This window comes from Lissotriton helveticus, chromosome 7 (genome assembly GCF_964261635.1).
Source record: "Lissotriton helveticus chromosome 7, aLisHel1.1, whole genome shotgun sequence".
NCBI classification, from domain to species: Eukaryota; Metazoa; Chordata; class Amphibia; order Caudata; family Salamandridae; genus Lissotriton; species Lissotriton helveticus.
Genome location: NC_136068.1, coordinates 424,651,666 through 424,673,159, shown reverse-complemented (window position 1 = coordinate 424,673,159; position 21,494 = coordinate 424,651,666). Strand labels below are relative to the sequence as shown.

Below are 21,494 nucleotides of genomic sequence, written 5' to 3'. Positions count from 1 at the left end.
GGCCGTAACTTCCTCCTGCAGGAGTCGCAAATGATCCCCCGATACACGGTGGTTCTGCGGTGGCATGGCTGGAGGAGTCGCCTCGATGGGGAGGGTGTAGCCCCTTCGGACGATCTGCGGCACCCACCTGTCCGAAGTGACGGTGCGCCAGTGGAGGAGGTGATGGCAAACCCTGCCCCCCACTGGCGTCACATGGGCCTGAAAGCACGGACTAGGAGGGTTTTGAGGCGGATGCTGCGGGGGAAGGTGTGGACTGACCTCGCCGTTGTCCCCGACCGCCGTGACGGCGGTTCCCACGGCCGCCACCGCGTTGGGTATTACCCTGCGGAGCGTGGCTGGCAGCATGTGCGGGTACACCCCTTCCGTGGCCACGAAAGGAATGAAAGGCAGCCGATTGCTGGCGCGGGGCCGAGAGGCCCAAGGACTTGGCCGTAGCCCTGGAGTCCTTAAAGCGCTCGAGCGCATGGTCTGCCTTGTCGCCAAAGAGTCGACGGCCATCGAACGGCATGTCCATCAAGGTGTTCTGGACATCGGCCGAAAAGTTGGCGGACCTCAACCAGGCGTGGCGTCTGACCGCCACCGTCGTTGCCATCGCTCTACCCAGTGAGTCGGTGGTATCCAGCCCACACCGTATGGAATATTTGGCTGCATTCCGCCCCTCCACATGGGCTTGGCCGAGTTTGGCCCGTACCTCCAACGGACACTCTGGCAGCACTTCCGCGACCGTATCCCACAGAGAGTGGGTGTAGCGGCCCAAGAGGCATGCGGTGTTGGAAAACCGCAGTCCCAGACTTAGGGACGAGAAGATCTGTTTGCCGTACTGCTCGTACCTCTTGGATTCCCTGTCCGGCGGTGCCGACGGGAACGCGGTCTGGGAATTGGAGGCCTGGATGACCAGGCTCTCGGGGGTAGGGTGGGTGGACAGGAAACATGGGTCGCCCGGGGCTGGGCGGTGGCGTCTGGCCACGTTCCTATCTACGGGCGAACCCGTAGCGGGCTTGGACCAAGTGCCCAGAAGAACGTCGGTCAAGGCCTCATTAAAGGGCAGCAGAGGCTCGGCCGAGCTTGACTGAGGTTTAAGGACCTCAGTGAGGAGATTATTCCTCACGGCCGCGACGGGGAGCTCAAGGCCCAAGGCCTTGGCAGCCCTCATCAACACCACACTGTAGGTTGCCCCCTCCTGCGAAGCCACGGTAGGAGGGGAGATAAAACAAGTGTCTGGAGAGGTGTCCAGACCAGTGGCCTCCCCAAGGTCTCCTGTCCAGTCCTCATGAACTGACACTCTCTGGTCAGAGGATCCTCAGACCCCTCCCAATCCTCTTCATCACCCATCTCCTGAAATTCAGGGTTCTCAACTAATGGGGCCTGCTCATAGTTCATAGAAGTGAAACTCCCCAAACGACGTCTGGAGTGGCGCCCATCGGGGCCGTCCCGACGTCGGAACAGGAATGAAGGGGGCATCGGGGACGGTGCCGCCCGAGGACGGCGCTGGAGGCGACACCTGATGGTCCGACGCCGGGGAGGTCGTAAGGTCCACGGCGACGATCCAGATCCCGAAGAAGGTCTAGCGGCGTCCCGCGGCGCCGGGACAACTGGACCCCGCGGCGCCGGGCCCGAAGGCGCCGTCGGGATAGCGGGAACCTGCGGCGCTGGGCCCGAAGGCGGCGGCGCCGTCGGGGCCGAAGCACCCGACGGCATCTGGGCCGAAACCCCCGACCCGCTAGGGGTCCCAGACGGGTCCGCTGGGCCCGAAGGCGGCGCGGAGCCCGTCGGAGGAGAGAGTTTCCTCATGGCCATGAGGAAGCGCTCGATCTCCTCCGGCGTCGCGTTTAGCCCAGGGACCGGAGGGTGTGGGGCTGGAAGCGGCGCCCGCTCCCACCTGGCTTTCGAAGAGAGGGCCCGGCAGTCGGAGCAGGCCTTGTCGTCGTGCACCAATCGGAGTCGAAAGACTTCGAGAAATGATCAAAATCGATCAAAAAGTTAGTAAAAAATTTACTAGGGTTACTGCTTTTTCCAGATCTGCGCTTGCTGGAGCGGAAAAAAGAAGAACTGACGTCAGCACGCGGAGGCGGCGTCTAAGTACTCCGACGACGTCATCACGGCGCCCACGACGCCGACGACGGACGCGGAGCCGCAGACGACGCCTACCGACACGCAAGGGTACTGCTACGCAAAAGTTTCCGGATCCAGTCTGACGCCTGGGGATATTCTAAGGTAAGGAATCTAATACTAACGTGTCTCTTTCACATACGTCCCGCAGTGGGCGTGTGCGGATGACGGCTGGGGTTCGTCATGGCCCCGCCCTGTTCTTTTGTTTACCGCACAGGGGGAAAATCGCAGCCGCAGCGAAAAGGTTAAAAAACACACAAACGTTAGAACACTACTTTTACACTACCCTAAACCCTACAAAAGTAACCCCCACCCCAAGCTCAAACCCTCTTACCTCTCTCCTCTCCAGCATCGCCATCTCTGCTTCCTCCTTCCTGCTTGGTGCATGTCGTTGTGAGGAAACAGCCTAAATTTCCTCACACCGACTTGGATAGCCGCCGCCATTACACATTACATCACATGCGTTGTAAAATCGCATGCGATGTAATGGTATGCGTAGTTTTTACCATGCGTTGTAACATCGCATGTGTTGTATCGCATGTGATGTAATAGCAACCCGTGGTAAAAACCGCGTTGTAATGGCTGTTCCCCCCCTGCAGCGCCGGAGCTGCTGGCAGCAAAGGCCTGGAACCCCCAACCGAGTCTGTGTGGCCCGAAGGTGAGCCGGCGGACTTGGGCTGACAAAAGATGTAGTGGAGAGCTTTGTAAAATGTACAAAGTTGGGCAAGGGTCGCTCCGGCACCCGGAAAGAAGGGGAAACTCAGATATCCCAGCAGGCTGCGCAGGCTAAGCCGAAGGCTGTCGCATCCCTCGTCTCGTCGGCTGACGGACGGGGAGAAGGCGAAGAGCGACGGTGCTTCTTCATCTTATTCTTGTGCTTCGACTTACCCAAAGACGAAGACTTTGACGAGGAGTGATGGTGGTGGCTCCGCGACCGGTCCCAGTCCTCCCTCTCGACCGGGACCTCGAGCGGCGCGAAGCCGACTGCCAGGTCTCCAGAAGCTTTGGAGAACGTTCCCGCAGAGACTTCGAGCCATGGCCCGGCAGTCGGAGCACGACTTCGGGTCATGGTCGCGCTCCAGACACCAAAGGCACACGAGATGTGGGTCCGTCTCCGACATCAACTTGTGCCAGGAGCACAAGACTTGAAGCCGGTCTGCCCATGTGACATCCCTATGCACCAGGAGTCAAACGACTCGAAAAGAAGTCAACAAAAAGTCAAAGTGAGGAGCCAAGATGGCGATCGAGATGGCTGCGTAACCGCTCGGCTCCGTGAGCCTCCTCACCCCGCACATACATCCTGGCACTTATCCTGAGCTGCAACGGCATCTACATGTAGGCGAAGAATCACTTTTACTTACCGCTTGCTCCTGAGGCTTCTGCTTGCTGCGGACCCGTTGGAGTGTCCCCGACTGTTTTGAGGCCTTCACGGAGCTGGGACCGGGGTCTCGAGTGCGGAGAGTGGCCGGCCGCGACTGCAACAACAGCGGACTCTGGTGATGGTGAGGACTCGGCCGGCGGGAACTAAAGACCTGATTGCCGATGGCGACAGTGCCGACCCAGCCCAACTGGCGGAGAACCAAATGGGGAGTGTGATGCAGCTGGGTCGGGGGCGGTCCATGATTCTTAGCCCCCCATTCCGGTGTTGTATCCGGGCCCATTACCGACTTTGCCCGGAGTAGGGTGCGGCGGAGTTTTTAGCCTTTTGGTGACTCTCCGCTGACATACCTGCCTTGGCTTGGGAGATTCCCGCTGTGAATCCTGTTCCTCCCTGATGTGAGATCCGGTCCCGAGGTGAGGTGGAGAAGGACGAGGCCGGAGCAGCTAAGATGGCGGAGAGCGCCCTCGTACGCACACCTCACCCGGGCAGAGAAGTCGCTATGCGAGAGAGTCCTGGGGTCTGGCGACACGAGAGAGAGCCCACGCCCAGAGATGTTTTGGCTGCGTTAACAACTCTGCATAAGACCCTGATCCGGGACTCCTGGGATCTGGGAAGGAGGATGGCCGCCATTGTTGTCCCACCGCTCCACATGGGTGGGGATGAATCACAAGGAAGCGCCGATGTGCCTGCCTTTGCGTCAGTGATGAACGTTCCAGCTGCGCCTACGTTTGTGGAGACACCGATAGCCCCGGTCCGTGACATCGCTTTGGATTGCTCTGTTGTGTTTGGGAGTGACTCGTCGGGGCCCTTAACTGTACGGCGGCGGAAGAAACAACATCGATCCATAGTTTGGGTTGCCCCGGCGGCGTTTCAACAATTGTCGGATTGTGTGTCCTTCTCCTCCTGGCTGGTGAGACTGTGTTCTGCCTGGGGGATGTTTCCGGTATCGGTACTGCCACATACGGAGTTCCGCCATGCGTACTTGACTGGGATTTGGGGGCTACAGTCCCATGGAGTATTGGCGCTTCCCGTACCGCCCGGTTCGGTTGGACCCACCACACTGTACTGTATGCCGATTGATGAATGGCCGTATGTGGGTACTATTGATAGAGAAGGCCTGGGATGATAACGTTTAGGATATGATGGAACACATTGTTGGCTGACGGTGTTTTGGAGAGACACTCCACGGGGATGTTACTGTTTGACTTTATGATTCTTGCTTACTGTGGCTGTTCTGACTTTGCTTCTGATATATATTGTGCGCGATAGGTGAGGGGGGGGGCGGGTGGTCTGATCGATGGCCCTTCATATTTTTTCCTTTTTCTTCTATATTTCGGGTCTCTTCTTTAGGGCGATAGGCACGCTGCTGGGGGGGGGGGTAGGCCGTAGCCTTCTGCAGGGGTGCAGGGTGGGGGGTAGGGAGAAGAGGGTTGTTTATTTGTCCTTTCTTTGTCTCTATGGCCCTTTGCTTTTTCTTTTTCTGGGTGTCGTCTTCATGTTTCCTACAATCTGTTTTGTTTTTAAGGGCTGGGGTGCTGATTCGACATGACATGTATGTGTTGTTTACATTTATCCTGACTCGTATGCCTTGCCCCCGTGTCCTCAAGTGTATTCGCCCTCATTGCGGATTTCTGTTTACTGTTGCTATTGTAGGATCATGTGTGACCGTCTGGCACTTCTTCTGATATTTTTTCTGTTTTATTTTTCTTCATTGTAAAATTAACCTTCTTAAATCCTGCTTATTACGCTGTAAGCTTAAATACGAGTCGTATCCTGGATACTTACCTGACCCCGGCTTTTGGACCGCCGTTTCTTTTTATATTGCTTTGCTTACCTTACGAAGTGATTAGCGGCCGGCCGGGATGGTTGTAGGCCATGCTTGTATTTATGTGACGTGATAATAAAGGTTTATAAAAAAAAAAAGTCAAAGTAACAGTCAAAAAGTGACTGGGGTCAGGGAACATGTATCTAGGGGGGAATGCATAATTTCAATACACGAGGATACAGAATTGCAATAATAGTCACAAATGTGTACATACTGTTAAGTGCTCAAAATGAACCCTTCATATTTAATCAAATGAATCCTTCGGTGTGTGATTGTACTCAGTGCCTCAACGCGCTACTTTAATTTTGGTGGTGTAACCTTTCCTAGGATGGGTTATAACCGCTCCCTTCAACACGTTATTGCAATTACTGCAGTTGTTCCATGGTGTGTGCCTCCCAATTCTTGTTTTTTAAATTTCAATTTTTCACCTAGGTTGCTTGCTCTTCTATATGCAAAGATTAGTTCTTCCTTGAAAATTTGGTTAAAGTCCTGTTCTTGTGTCAATATTGACCAGTATCGTTTAATGATATTCTTAAATACTATGCTTTTCGTGGAATATTTAGACACGATTACCACCCTCGTGTTCTCTTTCCCAGGTGTTTTACAATTACAAATCACTGTTGCAATGAGAAAACTATTGGATCCATAAACTAGAAACCCTTAAACCATTTGGGATGAATGACAGAGTGGAGTACATTTGTTAATTATACATTCATTATAATTCTGGAACTGGTGTGAATAGACTCCTGTGAACTTATGTAATAATATCTCAGAGATATCTCCCCCCACAGTCAATATTATGTATTAAGTATTGTTTTCGAATTTCATCCTTGGAATTCCTTGCTTTTTGAACAGCACCTGGTCATTCTTTGAAGGCCATGTATTGCACCTTCGGGCATTCCACCAATGGATTCTATTAATTTGAACACAGTTGCTTTTATTGGAACCTGGAGCTAGGGTAGACAAGTTGCCATTTTACTTTGTTATGTATTCACTTTGTTTGTTAGTCATTCATATTGGCCATTTCAACATGGCACCCACCAAAGGTTATGAGACAGGCCTATTTCTAGTTCTATGAACTTATATCCCATTAAGTAGTTGCACTCGAGCAATGCAGGAAGCACCCTAAACCAGGCCTTTCAATTCGTGAACATGGTGAATGGGACCTGAAACCAGATACCTTCACAAGTAAGAAAGCGCACAGCAGCGAGACACTTAATTACTTAGCGGCAGATACCGCGTTGAAGTAAAGCTAGTGTGTTAGAAATTGATCGTAAACCACCAGCACATTACGTGCATAATAGGGTAGATACCTATTCGCCAAAGCGGCAGCTACCGCGTTCGAGTTAAACCAACACGTTTGAATATGACCGATCACTACTAGTATAATACGGGTATATGGTGCACTAACCGTGCACAGTATTCTTGTTAAAAACACGCTACTAAGCTTACACCAAGTCCTGTGTAAATACGACCGGTTACACACCGAAAAGACACCTGTAATTATTCACTAGGCTGGAAAGCCCATTCGGTGTTGGTAATTGTTTGAGTGATTGCGAACACACACACCTCTGAGCACTGTTTTGATCTGTCTTAACTCACTATGCTCACCGCCGAAGCTCCGCACACTGTAACAAACCAGAGCTGACATAGCACGTTGAGGCACTGGGCACAATCACATATCGAAGGATTCATTTGATTAAACAAGAAGGGTTCATCTTGAGCATTTGTTTTGATCTGTGTTAACTCAGTATGCTCACTGCCGAAGCTCCGCACATTGCAATACACCTGAGCTGATATAGCGCGTCGAGGCACTGGGTACACTCACACACCGAAGGATTCATTTGATTAAACACGAAGGGTTAATTTTGAGCACTTAACAGTATGTACACATTTGTGACTATTATTGCATTTTTGTATCCTCATGGATTGAAATTATGCATTCACCCCTAGATACATGTTCCCTAACGAAAGGATTCTAAACAGCCGAAATGCATGGGATTGAACAAAACATGTATTTGGACAAAAAAAAACTACAGAACCCCAATTGGGGAAACAGCAGTGCACTTGGGGACGTTCCCCAATGGTAGGGGCACGCTTTTTTCATTTATCTGGACACTAACGACACCAATGACATACGCGGAATCGACCGATGCCTCCTACTGACGCGTAAGGGTACTACTATGAAAAAATGTCTCCGGATCCAGTCTGACGCCTGGAGGTAATTCGAAGGTAAGGAATCTATAACTGATAGTCTCTTTCAGATACCCTTTTTGGGTACCAGTACTTAAGGCTCTGCCTCACATTTCCCAGTACACAACATGAATCCTCCTATTACATTGGGGACATACATGAAGTGTTTTGGTTCCATCCTTTTTAGCACCACATTGGTGGGAAATGGTTGAAGGAGGTTTTATTTGCTTTGAACGTTGATTGTTTTTAGCTAGGTCATGTGGTGCCTGAAGCAGAGGTTGTACACCTCATAACAGTAAGCATTGGTATGAGAAAATGGGTATTCGGGGTAATAAAGAGTTCTGGTAAATAACTGAATCATTAGTGCCCTTCCTGACTAAGCATTACAGCTTCTAATGTTCTCAAATCACGTAATAAATACTCACAATGATGCATTTAAAACACTGCCCTTTTAACCACAGAATTCCGTTGTATATACATCTTGCTCTTACCTAGTGGATCCACAGATGGAACAACAAATGCAATTTCCGTAAGCGCATCAGCATAATACAACACTTTACTCTCTCCATTGAAAATACTGCCACCAGTGTCTTCTGTAAGAACCTTTTCATCTATAAAAGTAGAAAATAGACCTATTACAATTAGAGTAACACCAAAATCAAAAGCAGCATGTTGTGGTTTCTTTTGCACTTTCCACAAAATTAATAGAAAATACTTCTGAGATGCTTAAAAATCCAGAGATGTATGTGGAAAAGATAAGTGGATTTTTTGAAAAGCATAAAACCGAAGCCAATTCTGAAGGCCTGAATGCACCAGAGTATCCATCTGACCAAAACCTATACTGCAGCCGCATTGATTTCAGCAGATTGTAGTTAGATTTCTCTTCACCTACTCCTATGTTAGAAGCAGATGCAACAGGGAGAAGGGATGGGACCTAGACAGGATAAAATGAAGTTAGTAACCTGTAAATATAGTTCTCTAGCATGGGTCTTTGTTAAAGATGTGCATGCTTATTTGATCATTCCCTCGGGCTACGGTATCAAAATTATTTATGCAAGCTGAAACACATGGCTCTTTGATGTTTAGTGGACCCAGTGTTCAACCATGCTCCTCTGCCTTATATAGGCATACAAACCCTACAACTATACACCAGATACATTATGACCATGTAACACCTACTTTAACACCATTCGGTTCACTGTGAATGTATAAAAGACATTGATGCTAGAGAGATACATTTTCTGTGGGTAACTTGAATCTGTCTGTGATGAACCTTTTGTAGGTATAAATACTTATTCAAGTATGGTACAGCATAAAACACTCAGGAGGCAGCTGAATAAGTGTTTTCTTATTTGAAACGATTTTACAGGACTGATTATACACTTTGCCAGCCTTCATTTGCACCTAAATGCAGTAAATGTGTCTGAATACCCTCTATGCCGGGATAAACAAAAACTCAACATTAAGGCTGCAGACGATACAGAACTCGGCATCCAAAATCACTCTCCACCTTCCATGACACAATCACATCACACCACACCTGCAGGAGCTCCATTGGCTCACCACTGACAAACTACTACAATTCAAACTTCTCACTCACACTTTCAAGGCACTACATAACTGGGGCTCATTCCTCAACAGTCACATTTGCTTTCACAAACCTTCCAGACACCTTCACTCATCCAGACTCCTACTTGCACAAATCCAACTCATAATGAAAACCAAATCCGTCAGGCGAGCCTTCGCCTACAACGCACTGAAAGCGGGTAATGAACTGTCACTACAGATAAAAGCCTCTGCCTCACTTCTTGAATTCCCCAAGAAGCTGAAAACCTGGCTTTTCGAATAGTCAAACTAGGCCATAGGTGTGCCTAAACTCACACCTACTCAGCGCCTGGATAACCTCTCGGGTGACAGTGCACTGTCAAATCCGCATAACATAATTTCAGACACCTCAATGTGACTAATTTACATAGCTCTACCAATTGTGCATCTGCTAGAAAAACAGCTGTCATGGGTTCCCTCTTGTTGAACATGCAGTGTTTCTTGCAGCTTATCCATACTCCGTCGGATTACTGATGTCACTGCATGAGAAATCTTATTTTTGAATGCATTAGTTTTTTGTTATAAACATCTTTATTACCAAATGAGTCAGTTACACACCTGTAAAACTGCCAAGACAGTCACAGCATATTGGCAAACTGTAAGGAATAACATATCTGAATTGGGAAGATGTTCCAGGTCTCACATATACAATGCATTTGGAAAATATATGCTCAAGAAGTTAGCACCAATTGTTTGCTTCCCATCTTAGAATCGTTATGGATTGAGCTGATCCACATAACAATGATAAAACATAGTGCTTAGCTACTTGGAAGTGTTCTGTCCTGACCCCCTAATTCTCTACATCTTTCTAGGGGAACCCCTGAGCTGGGGAGATGTGCATTTTTAGTCCCACACATCTACTTACTGACTTTAGAAGTCTCCTCATCTATCCAGTGCTTTTACTCCAGTTACATAATGGCCTTTTCAACATCACACATGCATGTACAGTCCTCCCTGCTGCACTTGTAGGTTGCTCGAAAACGACCATCATGCAAAGTCTGGTCAAGGTGAAATTCAGACACGTATCTTTTCCAGCACATTTCCAATGTCTTCTAAAAATTATCTCATCCACGTTAGATTTCATAACTTCTTCTTTTAGAAGTAATAGGCATTACAAAAACGTATAGTTCTTAACCATCTGTGTAGTTTTGTAGCTTGATGAATTTTATGGATTCACATGCTGTGCATTATTCTGCCATCTAGTGGTTGGGTCCGGAATTGTTGCCAAAAACATTTGTCCTACTATTTTTGATTTTGTTGGTGGGCGTCGACAGACTTCCATTTGGTGTTCCCTTGTAACGTCATAGTGCTTCCTCCGGAAGCATCCACTTGGGTCACCATCTTCAGATTCTTATATATTTTTTTTCTTCCTCCTTTCATTTCCTCCTTTCACATTCATTGGCGGAGAAGGGTGGGTTCGCTTGTGAATCCAGAAAATTCTTCAAGCTGCAAAACTACACCGACAGGTAAGAAACTATACGTTTTGCAGCGTGAATCTTTTCGATATTCACATGCTGTACTCCGATTTTGTAGCGGTTTGTTACTACAGCGGTGATTGGGTTGAAAATGAGAGTTTATTTGAAACCAGATGTTTTAAGAACGTTTGTCCTACTTAAGCTATCAACACAGTAGTGCTTTATCAATGTATGCACTGATTACCATGTTGCTACCATACATATGTCTTGAACTGGTTTGTTTTCTAGAAAAGCTATGGTTGCTAAATTCTTCCTTGCTGAATGTGCCCCTGGAGTGCTTTGTAATGTTTCTCCTGAGTTCTGTGGCACAACTGTAGGGTTTGTACTATCCATCTTGCATTCTTGGACACTGGTCTACCTAGAAAACTATTTGCAAATGATACAAAGAGTTGTTTTGTTTTCATATCCTTTTTTGTTCTCCATTACCGCCCGTCTAGCGTCTTGAGATTATAATGGTCTTCTGGCATGCGTTTTTGGCTTTTTTTTTGTCCTCATATATGCCACCAGGAAGTATCAACTATAGATGGGCTTTCTCCGGGAAACTGGCACAAACCGAATTTATTCCGCCCTGGAGTCTGTGCATAGCCTACGGAGGTCACCCAGAGGTAGGTCGTCTCCTAGTCCAACTCCCATTCTCGATGTACCATGCCCCTTTGGGAGGACAGGACCACTAAACCTCTGGCATTATCATTGGACTCATTGTGTGTTATCTCTCAGACCATGCTTTTAATGGAGACCATATCTTAATGGCACTTTACCCACCACACAACATGTCTAAATGGCTAACAGCCATGATGTTCCTTAGACAGTCTGCGAATCTGGGAGGGTTTACGGACTTCCACTCCTTACATATCTCCCTCCTGGCAATAACAATACCGTAAAAGATAAACTGTGAGGTACTGTTTCTAATATAATAGTCCTGAGGAAGACCGAAAAGATTCAATCTGGGGGTACAAGTGATCGCCGTTAGTACTACCTCCTCTAAAAACCCACACACCTGTCTCCAGTAACTAATAATTTCTGGGCAGTCGACAAACATATGCCTGTCGTCCGCGGCAGAGAGCCTGCATCATGGACAATAATATTCTTCTGCTGAGATCTTGGATAATTTCGCAGGGGTCCAGTAAACCCTATATGCCGTAAACAGGTGGTTCCTTCTAAGGTTGGAAGGTTTTATAATTTTTTGTGAAAGTGTAAATGTGTCTGTCCAAACCTTCAACATCTCTTCGGGGTTCTGAATTAAGAGATTGTCCCATAGCTTGGTAATTTCAGCTTCCAAGTTATCTTTTGCTACCACTAGTGTATTATACCAAAATGCGATCTCCCCCTTCCATCCTCTTCCCCTACTAATTGATTCCAGAATTTGGGTCTCCTCATCTTTTGCCCAGCACTGCCTCCCCCACCAAGAAGACAGCTGATAGAATTTAAATCTTGTAATGGAGCCCCCTGTTAAATTCGATAAGAATTCCCAGTCTAAAAGTATTGAGTTATTACAAAGGTCCCCCCATTTCGTAAAGCCTGTTGCTCTCAATGGAAGAGCCAGACGATCTAATAGGCAATCAGGGGTACCCGGAGAGTCCCATATTGGGGCCTGAGAATGGTAATAGGGGATCTCCAGAATTTTACGTATTAATTGCCAAATATTGAGTGCCGCCTGTAGAAGCTTCAGACGGACCTTTTTAAAAAACCTCTGGTCCCCAAAGTTATACATAAAGAAATCTAAGCCTTGTGGCAGGTCTGATAACATAGCCTGAAAGAGACGACCGTGAGATGAAGAGTCCAACTTATTTGCCAGAAGTCTGAAATTCTTGAACTGAAATGCAGAACAATAAAAAAGTAAATCAGGGAGAGCCAGCCCACCTAGTTTCAATCCCCTTCTCAATTTCCTCCAGGCAATCCTGGGGGACTTGGTGGCCTAAATGAAAGACCCGATCCTTCCTTGAAGGTTAGAAATATCCTTTTTATTAAAATTTAGGGGAATGGAGTTGAATAAGAAGGTAATTTTAGGAAGAATTATCATTTTGACCAGGTTCACTCTACCATAGATGTTAAGAGGTAGAGAGTTCCATCTGGTCAACAGCTTCCTCACCTCCTTTACCACCGTTTGCCAACTAGTTTTCGAAACATCCTCTAATTTATGAGTGAGGTAGATTCCCAGGTATCTGATTTTTAATTTGGCTTCTGGTATCGGGACGGGTTGCTCCAACTCATTATATCAGTTTTATCTTTGTTGATTCTGTACCCCGACAGTATACCGAAATCTTCAGGCAATTCAAATAACCTGGGAATGGCCTCAACAGGATTGGTCGTATAGAGGAGAAGATCGTCAGCGTATAATGCTGTCTTCAGCACCAAGTCCCCCATTTTAAACGGTGTAATTACTGGAGGGCTCGATATTGTGAGAAGTTGGCCTGATGTGCAGTGCTCACTATTCTAGTGATCACTATATATCAGTCCAAACAACCCTTATTGATGATTGGTTGTAAGTCAACCTTATAGACCAGCTATCCTAGTAGCATGGATACGAGCAGTCTAAGGCTAAGACTCTAGAGGGCGTGTTAAGCCAGCTGTTTTACCATCACATTACCCCTTGAACACCCAGTGAAAGGACACCACACAAGTGTTATGAAAATAAACAATGTATTTATTAGAATCACAACAGCCCTGTACTCTTTATGAGGACAGGGTGCTAGGCACACAACAAAACTCTTACGAAAATACTTAAGTTAGCACGGTATACACAAATGCCCGAGGGGCACGAAAAACCATATACTTTAAAAGTGGAATGCGAAATTACTAGCAGGTAAGTACAGTACTAATAGGCTTTGGAATCGCTAGGACTTGACTATGGAATCGTTAGATTACTTCTAGGAGGCCTAGGGGACTCGGGTGCAGAGTGTGCACTCTCACGCGGGATGCGGGACAAAGTCTATGGTAGCTAGTAACGCTAAAGTTAGTGTTCACGGGCGAACCCGACCTGGTAGGGAGAAAACGACAGTGGATCCTGACCCTTGGATAGTGAGGCTATGCTGGGGCACCGAAATGCCGAAGTTACCTAGCCCAGGGGCTGCAGCTGCATAGGTCTCAAAAGACGTCGGGAATCCTCGTTGCCGGACCAGGAGCCTGGAAGAAAGATGCTGGCAGGCGACCAGTGAAGATAGTTCGAAGTGATCCAAGCCTGGATCTGGAAGATGGATGACACCTGAAAGCAGAGGGGACCAAGTTTGTGACTACTAGCCAGTAGTCAGTGGGTACCAGGAGGGCACCGGATGGTAGTCACCTCGACTAGGTGAGTGGGCGATGCTGTGCTCTGCAGATCTCACGGACCAGGAGGCGTTGTCGGCGACCAGGATGGAGAGGCGAGCTGTCCCACGATGGATGAAGCTGTCGGCGTCGAAGAACCCAGGATTGGGCAACAAAGCCTTGGCTAATTCAAGCCCACGCGGTGGACTCAAAATGGCGTCTTGAGTGGACCAGGAGGGTCCGGGGTGCTCCTCTTCTGGAGGGGAGCAAGAGCCAGTCTGGAGCAACCAGACTAGCAGCAGTGATGTCGTCGGGCGTCGTTCAGAAGGCCACAAGCCAGCGGGCTAGTAGCCAAACAACGCGGTGAGCAGCAAAAAGCAGAAGGGCCCCACGCCGATCGTGGAGATGCTGGGGGGCTACTCTTCGGTGCTGGAGCTGCTCAGGGTCGGGGCTTCTCGGACCCCAAAGCACTCGCCAGGAAATTACTCGGCGGGCTTGCTGTGCAGAAGTCGTGCAGTCTTGGCAATAGTCGGTCCCTTGAGGTCTCGTCGCACTCACGGTTCTCAGCTTGGCTGTAGAGGTGAGTAGAGGTCGGAGGTGCCAGGGAAGCCGGGTCTTGTCGAGCTGGGCAGTCGGATTCCGGAGGAAGGACTTACAGCAGACCGCAGTGTTCTTGCGATGGTGCCTGCGGATGCAGGGTGACTACTCCTTAGTCACAAGGGAGAATCTTGAAGAAGGAAATCTTGAAGTCCTTTCGCAGAAAGTCGTGTCTTGATTCCAAAGATGATCTAATTTGGAAGGGGGCCTGCTCCTACCTTTATCTGGGAAAAGGGGGCTGGCACGCGACTAGGTCCTGCCCTATGGGTGGGACCAGGAGGGGGGTGGTTACACCCACTTCCTTGGCGGGCTTTTCCCCAGCTCAGGGTCTAGAGTGTCCCTGGAACTGGTTCAAGCCGGCCTATGCATAGTGAGCACCGGGGTGCCACTTGCAGTCACCTTCCTCTGAAGCCCTGCCTACCTAGGATACACAAAATCCTGTCTGGGACGGTGCTGGCACCGCCCCTGGCAGGAAACCCTTTGTCCTTATCTCCTGCTCTGGGAGGACTCCCAGCAGCAGGAGGGCAGACTTGTGTCTCGGTGGCAGCATCCATTTTCTGGAGCTGAGGCTCTGTTTGACTTTAACCGGGGTTACAGGTTACATACATGTCGTGTCCCTCTAGAAGGGTGGAATGCTAACCCCGTCGCCAGAATTGGCGAGGGGTTAGTATTCCAATTCGTATGACACCTTACTCGACATGTTTTGATAAAGCGATACCAGAGTTGGCATATAACCGCGAGGATTATAATGCACTTAAGAGTATATGGTATGCGATATCATGGAAACGGCTAAGGGATAGATCCCGAAAGCCGCAGACAGGCTCAGCTCATGCCAGAGCACCATCTCACACGATTCCAAGCACTCTGCCTTCAGGATTGTTAAGGCCTGCCATAGGAGTGACTGATAGGAGATCTGTGTGTCCATTTTAGGGTTAGATATAGGTATACTATATCTAAAGCAAAGGGTGATTACACCACCTTGACCCAGCTGTCAAGCAGCCAGTTGTGTCAGATTTGGATGGCCAGCCAGGGGTGGCATAATACATGCTGCAGCCCCTGGTTGGCCCTGGGAACACCTATGCCCTGGGTACCTAAGGTACACTGTACAGGGACTGATAAGGTGACTCAGTATCCAATTGGATATGTACCTAAGGCACATGGCATCCATTTTACAGAGAGAGCAGTGGGCCTGGGGTCCTGAATAGCAGGGCCCCAGGTCAACTAAGTCAGAAAACCAGCAAAACACCAGGCAAAAAGTTGGGGGCAACCATAGTCAGGGATCTACCTTCCTACAGATATAAATATCAAAGAGGAGAGGAGACAGAGGACAACCCTGCCTCGTTCCCCTTGAAATATTCAACCACTTAGTCAAACTACCGTTGACCAGTACTTTGGCCCGGGGACCCCTATATAGTGTCTCAACCCCTTTAATAAATGTGGCTGGAAACCCGAACTTTGCCATAGTTTTCCATAAGAATCGCCAGTTAACCTGATCGAATGCCTTTGCTGCATCAATCGCAACAATGGGAAGTGGCAGTCCTTTCTCTATCGCTACGTCTATTGCTCCAACAACTTGAAACGTAAGTTCGTTAAGCTGACGGCCTGGTATAAACCCCCTCTGGTCGGGATGAATTATGGACTTAATTACTTTCGCCAGTCTAGATGTTAGTATACCGGAATAGATTTTTAAATCTGAATTAAGAAGGGAAATAGGTCTATACGACTCAATTTTTTTAGGATCTTTGTTCGGTGATGGTGGCTTCCGACCAAGAGGCTGGAGTGTGCTCTCCCTGCACAAAGAGTTTGCTGAAAAGTAACAGTAGTGGGGCTAGGATTTCCTCCAGATTGTTCTTATAGACCTCCGTCGGCAGTCCATCTGGACCGGGGGCCTTATTTCTAGACATCTTTTTCAGCTGAGCCCGTATCTCCCCTTCCGTTATCTCGGTGACTAAACAAGCTTTATCAGACTCACTCAACTGGGGCAGATCCCTCAAAGCCCACCACTGCTCCAGCTCTTCCACCCCATATCTACTATCTTCTTGATATAGTTCCTCCATAAAATCTCTAGCCTCTCTCCTGATCTCAACATCTTCTGTTAGGAGCAGCCCCGAATCTCGCTGAATTAATGAGCTAACATTATTCCTGCTCCTCTCAGTCCTAGCTTTTCAGGCCAGGAGGGAACCACACTTCTCTCCATAGTCAAAATTCTGAAGCTTACTAACTTCCCACTTGTCCTTAATTATCTTATCAGCTTGTGCTTTGAAGCCTATCTGCAACTCTAAAAGCTCCTTTTCGAGTGCAGGAATCCTTCCTCTGTCCTCCAAAACCGCTAACTGTAGTTGTTGTTCCTTTTTTTTTATTAAATCAAGATCATGAATGTCCTTTTCTTTCCTAAACTTTCTTTTTAACACCATCTGTGAACCAAGAATACCTCTTAAATAAGCCTTAAGTGTTTCCCAAACTGTTTGTTCTGAAGCTGTACCACTATTAAATAGGAAAAACTCAGACAAACTCCCTTGATTTTGATTGTAATCTCTTCGTCTAAAAGAATTGTTCTGTCCAAGGTCCACCTATACTCTAAAGAGCTAGTCTTAACATTGATTTTTAGCTCAACCGCTGAATGGTCCGACAGACCTACTGGGATATATGAGATTGAAGCAATATCAGGCAAGAGCACTTGGTCTAAAAGAAAAAGATCTATTCTGGAGTATTGTCTATACTTTCTACTATAAAAAGAATATTCCCTAAGGGTACCGTGCTTAACTCTCCAGGCATCCTGTAAGGTAAAGTCCTTTCGTAATATTCTTCAAAGCTAAAAGGGATTTATTTGGGGGGTTATATTTAGCTTTAGAGGTACGATCTAACTCGCTGTCCAATATCAGATTAAAATCGCCCCCTAATATAACTGGAGCTGTGTGCTGTATCATACTCTCCTCTAACATCTGAAGAAAGCTAGAGTTGTCTTCATTGGGGCCGTAATAAATAGCACACGAAAGGGTGGAACTACCAGTAGAGAGGACTGCCACCAGCCATCGCCCAGACCGATCAGTATTCCAATTCTGGACCCTGATCCCCTTGTTAGCACGAATAATTATAGCTAACCCCCTAGTGGAACCCTTTTGTTTGGAGCAAAGAACTTCCTGTACCCAGCTAAGTTTTGCAAACACTTGACAGCACACTTCCGCTTCTAAATGGGTTTCTTGTAAAAGGTATACACGGGCTTCGACATTTTTTAAGAATTCGCATACCCTTAATTACTTCTTCCGGCTCCCTATACCATTAAGATTCCAGGAAAGGAATGTACTACTGGTTACCATACCAGAAACCATTGTCTGATGCAACCGCACTAGTAGCCAACAGTGGCCGACATTCACATTCTAAACTGGTAAGATAAAGACTTATGGCATATGAGGACATTTTTATATTTTCACCCCCTCCCCTGTGACCCCCCCACCCCCGAGGAACCCTCCCATCATGTCAGGCGTGAACACGCCTTAGGGTGCCCCGCACTCCCGAAACACCACCCTACGTCAATAAGAAATTTCTTCCCTACTAAGTGACTTATCCTTCTCATTTTTAATATATTTTATTTATATGTTTGCCCCCTTGTTTTTACATTAACACTTTTTTTATCTTATGTCTTATTTACTAAGTGTAGGTGAGTAAGTGTATGCAACCAGTGTACATTTACATTTAGCTGCCTCAAATTCGTGAAAGTACAATGTACTATTCACTTATCAATTTTTTTCCCCCTTTATTTTTACTTATTTCTTAATTGCTTGAAACTGGTTATTGCTTGAGTCTGGTAATTTCCTCATTTTTGAAAGCAACACATCCACCTCCTCAGGGTGGTTGCAGTTATGCATCTTGTTGTTCCACATGATCTTGAGTAAAGCGGGGAATTTCATTTGAATTTGAGCTCCCAGGGAACGAAGTTCTGGCATCCTAGAACCCAACTCCCACTGCCTTTGAGCCGTCTTCCCCCTATATTAGATCTAATTTGATAGGGGTTAGCATGATAGTGGAGAGTAGAGCGTGCGAGACATCTGCTAAGTATAAGTTCCTTAACCCTGTAGGTCTGGAAATAGACCAGAATCTTCCTTGGTGCTTTGTGGTCTGGATGCAACCTAAAAGGGTCTCTGTGCACCCTCTGGATCTCGGCCTCTAGGTCAATGTCTAACCGATCCTTTAGTACACCTTCCCGTAGTAACCTACAGACAAACCCCTTAATGTCCTCAACTTCTTCTCCTTCTGGTATTTTAAGGATTCTAAGGTTATTCCGCCGACTTTGCGTTTCCAGTCTCTCGATGTCCATCATTAGTGTTCGATTTTGTGCTTTGAGAGCGTCAATATCCTTAGAGTTCCCTATGGTTGTTTCTGAGAGCGGGGTGACTTTACTCTCCAACGAACTGGTTCGAACCGCTATTCCCTCCAGCTTAGCCTCTAGTGCGTCAAATCTGTCATGCAACCCCTTTTGGTTACCCTCAGAAATCTCAAACTTTTCCAGTAACTCCTCCCTCAGTGTTTGGAATAGGAAACCAAGTCTGTCCCCCGACCTCAACCTCAGCCGATACTTGACTAATAGGTAAGGCAGAGTTCTGGGTAACAAGATTGGTGGGGGGAAAAGACTGAAATGGGGGTTTAGTTAGAGTTATTTGGGGAATCTGAGGAATGGAGTGGGCTGCGAAACTCAATGGGACCGGGGCAGTAGCAGAGACAGGAGTTGAACTCAGAGAGGGTAATACAGCAGGAGGCTTATGTGCTACTAATAATAAAGAAGAGGGCCCTTGGGAGCTAATTGTACCACCATCATCAGGGCTGGAATGTGCCGTAACCTCTAAACTCTCCTCATTAAGGGCCGACTCGAGTATGGTATACCTATTCTTCAGGGCCAAGATAGGAGGAGCGGCCACTTTACCTAGTTGAGATACGGTCCCAGCAACTACTGCTCCTACCTCTTCTACCCCTTCTACTGCGGCTTCTGCGTCTGCTACTTTCACTCCTGACTTTTCTTTGGAACTTGCCACATGCTCCATTATTTGGAAGTAGCTTTTAAGCGAGGGATTGCACTTCTGTGCCTGGAACTGCTTGATTACCTTGGCTGTCCCACCTTTCCTTGTCCCCCCCTTCTTTTTCTGTTTGTATGGGGTTAGAGGCGTGGGGCCCCCTCTCTCTCCTGTCTCTACTAGGTCCCAGACCCCTTGTCTCCTCAAGTCCTGCTTAGACCTGAGCTGATACCTGTTTCTAATCTCTCCCCCTCTCTCTTTAGATACAGAGCACTCAGATTGGTAAGAACCGGCAATGAGCTGCCCCACCTCTGCGCCACTACCCTTGGTGTCACTACTCGCTCTGCTGGAACTAATTTGGTGGAAAACAGATGCAGCTACTGTCGATGTATCTGCCTCCATGCAGACCTCCCCTCTTAGAACCTCCTTACCACTGTGCCGCACTCCCAGAGATCTTAGGGTTGATAGCTGTTCCCCGCACACCGGGCCTCTGAAAGGGAGAGAAGTGCCCCCCTAGAGCGACGCCAAAGGCTGCTTCGACTTTCTCCTTGGTCTCGTGGTGTTTCTTGTCTTCGCTTTTCCTCTTCCTCCCGAAGCAGACCCTCATGTTCGCCGAAACAGCCGCTTCACCTCTCCAGCAGACGCAAACGCCAGCTCGATCCAGCTCCTGCTTCTTCCACTTCCTAGCGTAATACCGCTCGCGCATTCCCCCGGGGTCCTAGCGCCCGAGAGCGCTCACCGCAAACCTCCGAGAAAAGCACAATACGGAAAGAAAATTCAGAAATGCCTTCAGTGCTACTCCCTGAACAATGCCCTCCACTCCTCCGCATATTTTCAGAAAATTCTGCTTCTTAATAGGGAAAAGTCATGTAAACTGCCTGTGGTGCCTCCAGAGCAAGGAGCCCCGCAGCAGCCGTCAGCCTGCCGCCGCCATGTTTCTCCACCTCTCAATTTCGTTTTTGGCTTTTGAAAAAAACTTGGTATCTGTATGGTTTGGTTTATATGTAACTGTGAGATTACCTATGGCATGAATTGCATTATCAGTCCTCATGACAAATCTGTTATTATTTATTTGAAAGCAAGGTTCCTGTAAAGTTAGTGATTGTAACTCACTAACTCTGCGTAGCGATGTTATAGCTACTAAAAGACAAGTTCCTTACCTTGGGTAACGCCTTATCTGCTAGAGACATGGGGGCATATGTATCAAACCAATTTTTAGTTGCAAACGCTGCAATTCGCAAGAAACAGCGCTAACAACAAAAAATGCGATGTATAAGCAAAATCGCATCGCAATTTTATGTAATCGCAAAATTTGCGATTCCTTAATTTTGCGTAAGCATTTAAGGAATCGCAAATTGCGATTCCTTAAATGCTATGTATCAAGCACCCAAGTTATTACCACCAACTTCAAGTTGGTGGTAATTTGCGATTTCTTTAAAAAATGCACCTTTTGGCATTTTTAAAGGTGCCATGTGGCGCACATACATGCCCTAAGGGCATGTATGTGCGCCACATGCACACACATGCTCATTTCAGGGGTGCATTAGGGTGTCCTTATGACACCCTTGCACCCTTGAAATTATTCTCAATTTGCGATTCTCAAATTGCGAATCGCAAATTGAGAATGACTTCCCATTCATTCTTATGGTATTCCCTAATCGCAATTAAGGAATACAAGAAATCACAAAAAAATTGCGAATTTTTAAATACATCCCGTTTTGCAATTCTCAAATAGGGATTCTCAAAAAATCGCTATTTGAGAATCGCAATAACGGATTTTCATATATATGCCCCATGATCTGGCCACAGATTTCTTACCTTTGAACGGCCAGGGGTCAGGCTGGATCCGGAAGATTTTTCGTAGTAGTACCCTGGCGCGCTGGCAGGTGGCGTCGGACGACTCCGCGTGATGTCCTGTTAGTTAACGTCACGTCTGCATCGTCAATACAACTGCCATTCTGGCACACTGACGACAGTATTTTGCACGACTTTCCAAGCCAGAAGGGCATTGCCATGAAGTGATTGGCCATTGTGTGTACAAAACGAACAGCTAGGGCCCT

General features: G+C 47.5%; 1 protein-coding gene across 3 annotated transcripts in view; it reads right to left on the bottom strand.

Annotated features, from left to right (window-relative positions):
• Window positions 1-21,494, bottom strand: part of RALGAPB (Ral GTPase activating protein non-catalytic subunit beta) — a 2,268,266-nt gene that overhangs the window by 278,770 nt on the left and 1,968,002 nt on the right. For all 3 annotated transcript variants that reach the window (XM_078652319.1, XM_078652321.1, XM_078652322.1), the window contains one exon: window positions 8,000-8,119. In XM_078652319.1, the coding sequence (XP_078508445.1) occupies window positions 8,000-8,119 (120 nt within the window). The remainder of the gene's footprint in view (window positions 1-7,999; window positions 8,120-21,494) is intronic.